The 10,392-nt window shown below is 42.1% G+C and overlaps 1 protein-coding gene across 1 annotated transcript in view; it reads right to left on the reverse strand.

Moving 5' to 3' along the window:
- Positions 1 to 1,184, reverse strand: part of TRPM7 (transient receptor potential cation channel subfamily M member 7) — a 54,035-nt gene extending 52,851 nt beyond the window's left edge. The window contains exon 1 of the mRNA XM_042824582.1: positions 977 to 1,184. Coding sequence (XP_042680516.1) covers positions 977 to 979 — 3 coding nt within the window. The 5' untranslated portion in view covers positions 980 to 1,184. The remainder of the gene's footprint in view (positions 1 to 976) is intronic.
- Between the last annotated feature and the right edge of the window lie 9,208 nt (positions 1,185 to 10,392).

Below are 10,392 nucleotides of genomic sequence, written 5' to 3' on the forward strand. Positions count from 1 at the left end.
TAGGTTTACGAAACTGTCATGGCTAAGACCCATCAGTATGTTTCTAGGTCAAGAGAGCCCAGCAGAATGCCAGAACTAAACTTAAAAAGCCAACACCCCGGAGCTGAAGAGCAGAGCAGGGCTCAGGTGGAAGGCAATGAGTGCTCCTTTCAAGGACAGAAGGCTGCACTTCCAGCTTCCTTCTGAAAGAGCTTCAGATTTTCAGACTGTAGAAAAGCCTCCATTTCTATGTAGCTGACAGATACGGTCACACTTGTAAGTGGGAACCCGCGTGGTTTTGAGCAATATACTGCAAAATAAAGCACCACTCTATTTAACATCAAACAAAACATCTGAGGAGAAGTTCCAGCAGTGTCAAAATGCACGGATCTCTCCCCACACTCAGATTCCCATCACGACGTGAGAGCACTTTTGGCTCACTCCAAATTCAGTAATTATCGACTATGAAATGAACTAATAAAGATGAAGAATTGAATTTAACTCCAGAGCCAGAAGCAGCACCAGAATTAAAACCGCTTTCTTCGCAGAGATTCCCGCACCTCCTTGTAAGGGTGCACGCTCCCCAGGACACGCGATAACGCTTAAAAACACTTTAAAAATGAATTGCTAGAAAGATGAAAGAAGAACCGCATCCCGGAGAACAGAGCACGTGAACTCTATCAGCAAAAGCCATTATGACGGATGGCTTCCGAGCGGCGCAGCCCCGGCTCTGAGGGCAGCAGGGCGGCGCTACCGGACCCGCGGGCACCGCGCGGAGAAGCTACGGGAACGACGGGCGCCTCACCCAGCGGCTCGAGACAACGCGGGAGAGCAGGGCCGGGCCGGGCCGCGCCGCCGGCGGGCGCCGAAGGGGGACGAGGCCGGGCCTCCCCTTCCGGCACGGCGCTGACAGCCCGGGATCCCCTGCCCCGCCGCGGAACGAGCGCCCGGAGCGCCCGGGACGGGTCCCACTCCTCCGCCCCCGCCGCCCCCTCACCATTCTCCTCAGGGCCGGGCTGGGTCTCGGCGCCGACTCTGGCTCTCCTCCCGCCGGGCAGCTCCTGCTCGTGGTTCGGCGTCGGCGGTGGCGGGGCCTGTCTCCATCTATCGGGGCTGAGCTCGGCGGCTGCGGAGGGCCGGGTGGGGAGAAGCCGGGCGAGGACGTCGCTCCCGGGGTGGAGGGAAGAGCGGGGCGAGGAGGACGGCGTCAGCTCGGCTCCGCACCGGGACCCAGCGCTGGCGGCGGCCTCGGCCCGGCAGCTCTTTCTCATAATTGTGCGACTCGGCCGGCGAAGAGCCGCGGCGCTGCCGCGTCAGCGCGCACCGCCCCCGGGAGGAGGGAGGGGGGCCGCCCCGCCCTGCCCTGCCCGCCGCTTCCCGCCCGCCGCGTGGCTCCTCGCGGCCGCCCTCAGGGCGGGGGCAGAACGAGGGCCGAGCTTCGGCCTTCCCGCTCGGCGCTGGGGCTCGCCGGCGTCCCGCAACACCCTGACACGTTACATGGCCGCCGGGGGCCCCGCGCGGCCCAGCCCTCCCGCCCTTCAGCCCGAGGGCTCGACACCTTTTTGATCCGTTGTTAGTGCAAACACGTGAGCTTTAGCAACCATCTTCAAAGTGACAAACGCATTTTTAAGCTCAGTACGAGCAAAATCAGAGCGGGCTGCATCCATTCTACCGTTACCACAGCCCTCACGGCGCCCAGCCTGATCGTGACCAGCCCTGGATCAACACTGCTAAGCAACAAGCCTTGTGCTTAACTCCACTGCCCCCTTCATCACTCATCTTTTGCATCCGGCTGTGTACTAAAGCAAACCAACTGTCTTCCTTTAGAAATTCTGATAAGTGATTGAGTTTGGTTCAAATTACTTGTGTATGCTAAATATGGAAAACAAAGATTTCCAAGAAAAAAAAATCTCTCCCCTGAACTGGATGTCCAGCATCACTGTTATACTGCTAACTTCTATTTAAGGCAACTCACAGTTAATTCCCTGTTTCCTCTGCAAACACAACATGGTTCAAAACTGAGTTAAATCTGGCTCAAAGGCCCTGGCACTGTTTATAAAATACCACAGCCTTACAAGAGTGTTCATTTCGTATGGTTCAAATTCATTTTAAGTATCATAGCATGTGGATGTTCCTCATCAGGCCTTACCATTTGTCTGCCCTGTTCTGATTTGTGCTGCATCTGCCACTGACAGTCTGAGGTTCAGCACACTGCAGATTTACTACATCAACTCCAATGATTAGAAAGAGATCATTAAATCGAGCATTAATAAAAGCAGAATTGGCAACTAGATGCCAACCATTGTCAGCTTTACTTGTGGCCTACTGGATGGATGCACCACATTCCCAACAATGCAATTCAGCACCAACAACGAAGCAACCCCAAGAAAAAGACTGAAACATACACACACAAAACTAACATTTCAACTTGACGTTAACCGAGTACTACGCAAGTTTTAATATACAATAGAATTAAACTAAACTGAAGATATTAAGAGACAAAGTCCTTGCATTAACAGCAGTGTAACAGGGCAGAGTTGAGCAGTAAACTTGGGCAGAAACACCCATTTGTCATAGACAATAGGTGCAAATCTGATAAAATCCATACAACCCTGGGGCATTCAGCTCCACCTTACTGTGTTGCTGCAAGGGACTTTCAACTAACTTTAGTGGAATTTGTGGTATCTTACACAGGTATGAAAATAAGGCTCCTAGGATCAAGTGTTTCCAGAGGACAGACAATTCAGGACACTTCAATTAGTTCTGAGTACAACATTTCACAACAAACAAGTTAAATTCTCTTACTGAGAAGCCTGCTGATCTACAGCCACTTGCTCCTGCCCAGATTCCCTTGCGCCGGTGCTCGCTCTCGGCTTACTGAGCAGGAACAGAAGGAGCAGTGGAAGTCCACTAAGATTTGCTGGAGATGGTTCAAGAATTTTCCAAAAGGAAAGCAGAGAGAATGGGGGATTTCTGAATTCTTCAGATAACAATATAAAGTACTTCTATCAATGCACCACAATCCAGCCTCCTCCATTCGTCTTTTTTCCTAGTTAATTAATCAAGCCTCTTCACATCTCAAGTGAAGTTTATGAGCAAGTTCTTAAATGACTAGGACCTTCCTTTCATCTCACAGCAATATTTGGACTACACTAACTTGCTTCTCACAGGCTTAACATTTGTAAATTCAAGAGCTCGAAGGAGCAAGGGAACTCAGAAGAAGTAGCTGGAGGCCAGCCTGGACACGATTGGAGACTTTTCTCTATTGTTTTAGGAGAATGTGCTTCAGGTGAGGAATTTTCCACGCCCTTTTTCCTGTTGATCCCTGCAAAACCGTAAAAAGATTGACATCAAACTGTTTGAGAGTTAAACCGTTTGTGATAAGCTCAGATGGAGAGACAACACATTGTTTCACTGGAACAGCTTGTGAAGAAAACACAGGGAAAATGACTCATCAACATCCTCTCTGCCTCATTCTGTCTGAGGGGGGGAGGTCAGCCTTCAGAAAGAGCATTGGGCAGGACAAAAGGGGCAGGACATAGCACCACAGTAAAATAAATCCCCATGACTTGGAACTGATGGCACATGGCATAAGGAAGTCACCTTATATCCTTTTATTACGTTGTTCAGTCATACAAAAATGACATGATTAGACCCTAGGCTAGCAGTGTTAGTCATCCAAAAAGAGTGAATTATGATGCACTCTGATGTTAAATCCTATTCCCATCACTGAACTTCAGCATTAGAGGACTAAGCAGCAGAAAAGATATTTGATAAATAATCATAGAATCGTAGAATGGACTGGGTTGAAAAAGATCTCAGTGATCACCCAGTTTCAACCCTCCCACCACAGACCAGGCTGCCAAGAGCCACATCTGTCCCACTTGTTTTACCTTCCAACCACACCGACAGTCAGCTCAAAATTCCTCTAACATCTCTTCCAAATGAATAACTGTCAGTTGTGAATTAGAACAATAAAAGCATTATTTAAAATTAATTCCATTTGAAGACCTTTACCTGAAAAGCAAGTTTCTGTTATCCAAAATGGAATATAACTGCTTTAAGCAGAACTCTTTTGCTACGTGGCTCCTGGATCTCATTTTTATATCTCAAAGCAAAGTATTAATCTGTCACTAGCACTTTATATTGGGTAATTATTTGTTATGTAATCATCACCAGACCAGTAAAATTTGCAATGACAAACCTAATAAGTTTGACATTGAATTAAACCAGCTGTAACTTGATCTTACTACAGTAAGTGCTCAAGGATAAAGATATCACTTTAAGGAAACCCTTATCTCACTACTGCAAATCTAGTAGCCATGAAGAAGCTGTTTGACTGTTCACCCACTCCCATGCAAATGAGCTATTGAGTCATACACAGAAAGAAAACAATTCATTCCTTTCTACAAGAAATGATATGAGTAACCATTAAATAAAAGTAATTGGTTTTGACTCTTTTTTACTCCATTATGAAGTTTCCCAGGGATGAGATCTATTACTCTGCAGCTGCTCTTTTAAATAAGCTCTCAAAATGGGTGTTAGAATTCATATAGTTAGATCAGATGCAAATACCAACTAATAGGGATATCTAGTTAATATCCTACTTAATGTCAAACAGATTCTCTGTGGCAACATTTTTTGCCCTCCTACTCATGTCACCTATGGCAGAAAAGAGAGATTATTGATTCACTTTTCTTTTAAAAGTGAATTGCCCAAACCCAAAATTCCCCCAAAAAAGTGTATGATGACACAAGATAAAGGGACTTCACAAGTCCTCCTCATTATTTGCAAACAGGTTTTCTAAAGCCAGAGTTACTGACATTTCTGTGGAAACATTTTGCCCACTATCTCTCAGATAATGCACCAAGTAACACTGCCAACACTGAACTTTTCAAGGATTCAAAAGTGTTATTTCAAAAGGAGGTAAAGGAGAAATAGCTTACTGCTGTGGACTACAAAACTTAGCAAATATAATAAAAGGAGGCCTGTTTCTGTTGAAGACAGGGAAAATAAAACTCAAGAAATGTGCACCTGCATAGTTTTAAAACAGTTCAGAAATGGTTATCACTTTGTTTGTATGTTACACTCCAGAGTTACACATCATCTTCTCAAGAGGTCCCAAAGGATTAGTCATCTTTTTGCAGCGTACCAATGTTTTAACTTTGCATTTTAAAGATAAGTAGTTGAACATTGCGTTAGCTTTTACATCTGAGAAGATATTCCCTCAAAAGAACAAGTACTTTGCCTTCATACATTCAAGAAATAGGTCATAAAATCTATAGAAATTTCAAAATATATCAGGAAAAAATGAGTACATAAAATTAACTTAATAAAGTCATGAAACAAATTATCCCCTTTAACAACTGATTTAGACTCCAATATCCCAAGCAGTGCATGTATGATTTAGCTCACAGTGACAGAACTTATCATGTATTAAAATTGGTAAAGCAGCACTGAGTTTCATGCAAAGGGAGTAATTACAAGAAGGAGCATGGACACAGAGTATATTTTGAGAGTAAAAAGTGCTGATGTGTTATTACCCAAAGGCCAGCTGTGCAGTTCAGCTACCATTTTAAGAGGAGAACCATCACAAAAGCATGAGGGTGTTTTTCATGTATTCACTGTGCTATCTTAGGGCTAGAGCATTATTACACTTACAAAGTCAGCCATCTACTTTGCAATGCACATGCAAGCAAACCTATGTGAGGCTGTTTAGGTTTTCAGTGCTTACTGATTTTTATGGCACAGGCAGATTATTTACAACACTAGGAAAGGACTGTAGAGTGGGTTTTCGATGGCAATGCAAAGTGCCCCATGACCTAACACTCCAAGCTCAGAGTGCAGAACCAGTAACTCAAGTTCAGCTATGTGGTATGGCTTGTCACATCCAAATTAGGCAAATGAGGGTGTGGGTTATCCAGTTTAGAAATCAGCATTAAAGATATTCCAAGAGAAGGAAGGGATCTTGAAGCTGATGAGCAAATTCAGGTTGAGCACACGCAGTAGTTCTGAGCAAGCGGTTTTTCGTTATACAAGTTCCAGAAGTATACAGAAGGATACATTTCCCAACCTATCATCTGAAGTATAATATAAGCAAACCCTGTATTTGGGAATATGATATATTACTTATTGCTCAGAATACATTGTTTAACAAACACAGGCCAAAGTCTTGCACAAAACAGCCAAGGGTGTGCCTCTGAATGTCTCTACTTACATGTGTAAAATCAGTAGCTGCCAGGAGCAGTATGGAGACAATTGCACTATGACTGACCCTTTGCAAAATTTCATCAGTGCCTTAATTAAAAAAAACCAAAAAAAAAAAAAACAACCCCAAAAAAACCTAAAGCAACTTTGTCAGTTTTGCTCCTTCTGAACTTTATCTCCCTATATCTTCTACAGGATTTGCTAAACTTCTCTATGAAAATTGATTCTGCTGCAATCTTCAGACTTACCAGTTCTTGTTTTAACTTGCTAGCAGCTAAGCTGATGCACGGTGGACATGTAGTGCACAGAGATTCTGCACTTCCACTTCTTGCACAGCTGGAGCATCTCCTTCTACACCTCCACTGTCCAGACTCGCCAGACCCAACACAAGACTAGTATTAATCATCCATCACTGAACTCATATTTGGCAGCGATCCTCTTGTGGTGCCAAAAGCAGACTCCAGAGCTCAGAGTTGTTCAACACACTTCCAACGCCCCAAGCTTATATCCTTATTCAACACGGTCTGTATACGCAGGTCTGTTTAAAAGTTATGTGGTCTCCCTTCAGCAGTTCTATAAACATGTCATAAAACTTCCTACTGTTTTTAAGCAAGCCCCATTTGACATGTCAAAGGACATTAGAAAATCATAAGTATTACAAGTTATGGCCACAAAGTATAGCTGATTTTAAGAAAAATACTTATTTTAAGGACATGTAAATATGACTGGCTGGATTTCTTCCTGTTATATTGCCACCAACATAGATTCAAGAACTGATTTTTCAAGGACCGCTTTTCCTCCCACAGAAAATTACTTCAGTTCAATAAAAACTGTTTTCAGCTGTTTTACCAGCGTTTAGAATTTACTGACCTAAACTTATCCCTTCTGTATGTAGCTCATGAAGATCTTATTCACCCACTTCACTCCCATCTGTAAAAAGGAATCTGCAGGTGAAGTTTCTGAAAACGTGGGGACCTAAAGAAGTGCACTAAATCACACGAAGTACAATGGAGAACTTCTCCATACCAAGCAAGAGGATTATCAGTGAATTCTGCAGATATTTAAACCTGTTTCCACTCTTCCATCAAGCAACTTCTTAACACATAAACAGGAAACTGAAGTAAATGTCAGCTTGCACCTATCTACTTTGGAAAGCAGGAATCATCAACTGTCTATGGTAACATATACATATTTTACAGTAAGTTGGCTCCCATAAAATGTAATAAAAATAAATTGATTTATTTTTCAAGTTGCTTAATTCAGCCAAACCTTTAGCCTGTTTCTCTAGAGCAGAACTAACTTCTGTGTTCTTATCTGCAGAGGCTTGTTGTCCCATTGTTAGAGGAAAAAATATGAATAGGCATGCATTTCCTTTTTTTTCCATTGTTACTAGAGTTTAAATTCATTGCTAACATTTATTTTTAAAATCAGCTATCAGAGAAAATTGCCTGTTTCTAATATAATAAATACCCCAATTTTCTTGAAGCCACGATGAGAAAACAGCACAAAGCTCGATACTGGATTTGAGATACTGTTGAACTTTTAAGTGTACCAATACCTGCTGTATTTCCTTGTATTGGGTATTACAGTACAGAAGTGGATATATTCTGTAATCTCTCCACAGAAGTCATGGAGCCAGCATAAGCACACTTCAGCTTCTGATAAAACTGTAGAAAGCTTCATTTTTTTGTTTTTCAAATCTAAGTCAAGCTATTGCACCAACGTTAACGCAACCTTGGGAGTCAGTAGGACAAGAACACAGATAAGGATGTACAGAAAAGAAGCTATTGTTTTAAACTACTGTTACGGGGTGGAATGAGCTGGAGTGCATGACTGCTGCATTTGTTTTAAGAGAGTCCAAAAGGTTAAGCTTCCTCATAAACACTAGGCTCCACACTGGAACAGAGGCACATGTTATTATCCAAAGAAAAGTAATATGCAAAAACACTTCAAAATATGCTGCTATTGCCCTGAATAGAAAAGGGGAGGAAAGAAATAAGTATGCGCATGAGCAAGGAGGGGGAACAGTTAAACCAGAGAGAATATCTGTGAGTACACTCACAAGAAAAAGCTGACAGGGAGCTCTTTGATCTAAATGCAGTCTTGGTTAAAAGGTCTTTCAGCTGCAAGTAGAAGACTCTTCTCAGCTATTTGATGCCCTCTGTGTTCAGGGAACAGGATCTTGCATTCTTTATAAATAAGAGGAATTCCAGAGATACCTGTGTCTCCATCATCAACCTCTCACCTTGCTTTGATCAGTCACTTCTGACAAAAGCAAACTAGAAGTACTTTATCATCTATTTGAAAATAAAACAGCGTTCTAATTTCTGAAAGTATTACAAATCCAAAAATAACCTTTAAATACACTTAAGTCCAAGACCTGTAAGAAGTAAAAAAGTTGAAAGAGAAACTCAAGTTGCAATGATAAAATTTGACTATTTCTACAAAGGGAAAAATAACTAGTCACAGATAATGCAGGTTGGAAAATAAGCAGAAAAATACCTTACTAAGCCAGGCTGGATGGTTCCTCTACGGATTGTCTGGCTCACTTGCTGTGCTCAGAGCTGCCAGCCTGCATCCAGCCTCCTCAACCTCTCTGGGCAACCTATTCCCAGGTGTTTGACCAACCTCACAGTAAAAAAAAAGGCTTTATGATTTATTACGGAATTTTCTTTGTGAGTGCTCATTGCTTCTTGTCCTGTTACTGGACACCACTGAGAAGTCTCAAAGCAGGTGAACACCTATTAACTAGTAATAATAACTCACTTTCTTAGAAGAAAATTTACACCTCCTGCTTGCAATTTTGAAGCCTACAGAATTTGTGGTTTTACAGAAATGTCAAACGCACCAATTGTAGCAGCAGAACATGTCGGAAACAGGACAAAAACAGTTTGCTTATTGCATTTGCATCTTCTTCCTAACTCCTCTATGTTTAAAAAAAAAAATTATAAGGGGAAAAAAAGATAACTGAAGGTTGCTTTTAGCCATTCATTCCTATTCACAAAGCCAAACATTTGGATGGGTACAGCAGAACTCAATTGGTTTCCACACAATAAAATGTAAAAAAGCAGTATATATTTCAGCACTTAAGTGATATCTTTATACTCCGCTGGCAAGCAGAATACTACCAGAACAGGCAGTGCTGACTAAGGTTAGTCAGCAAGATCCAATAGGCTACAAAAAAAGAAAAAAAAGAAAAAAAAAAATCACCAATGACTTGGGTTGATGCCCAAGTAGGTGAAATTCTCGTCAAAGATATTTGTTTTCATAACTCCTATAATCTGAGCCAATACATACACAAAGTGTGCAAGAGCAGGACTTTACACAGCAGTTGAGATTCAATTCCACAACAGGAAGGACAATTAGAGCTAGAAGCTGTTTTTTCTTTGGAGTAGCCTATGTTGTGGCTGACCTTTTAAAACAGGAGGGCCGTTCAAGGATTCACCTACATATTCACATTGTTCTAAACAAAAAATAATAATAATATGAACTGCAACAATTACTCTAACATTCAACTCTTATTCCTGACCTACATGATCTGTGCTTGGGAGTTATTCTCAAATTACTCACACGTGAACAAACACTTCAGAAGTCTAAGTTTCCTCTTCCCTAACTCAGTGAACACTTCAGTCATCCCGCAGTTCAAGCTCTAGTGGGAAAAACAAAGAGTTACGGAAGAACAAGTTAAGATGCTGTTAATCCTGACCGAAATACAACAGCTGAGTTTCTCCTCCACCCTGCAGACTTGGTTGAGTGGGAAGAGAGATTTCCTGCACAACTTAAGCAAGACAGCTTCCAACACCAAATGAAAGTACCACAAGGCCACCACCCTCTCTTTGACTTTAAAGGAAGACAATGTCTGGGAGAGTTTTCTCCTATTTAAATGCTCAACTACTGCGAATAAATGTTACCACAGGTTCCAGCACATGAGCAGAAGAGGGTGAAATATTTAAAAATCCATTCAACTTTTAATACAAATAGAATTACAGACTTCTAAGGATGTCTCAAGGATCACATATCAGAATATTCACGTTCAGTGATTTCTTCTTACCCAGCCTGGTTTTCACTACTGAATTTTTTTTTGCTTGGCCTTTACGTTTCAGACTAAGTGCATTCCACTCAATGACACTTTTCCAGCATTGTTTCCTAGGCTGCTTGCAAATAAGCTTGTTACAATTAAGAAGCTTGCATGTGTTAAATTTTTAA

The sequence above is a fragment of the Centrocercus urophasianus genome, unplaced genomic scaffold (genome assembly GCF_019232065.1).
Source record: "Centrocercus urophasianus isolate 14NV4802_14NV808 unplaced genomic scaffold, USGS_Curo_1.0 seq_23, whole genome shotgun sequence".
NCBI classification, from domain to species: domain Eukaryota; kingdom Metazoa; phylum Chordata; class Aves; order Galliformes; family Phasianidae; genus Centrocercus; species Centrocercus urophasianus.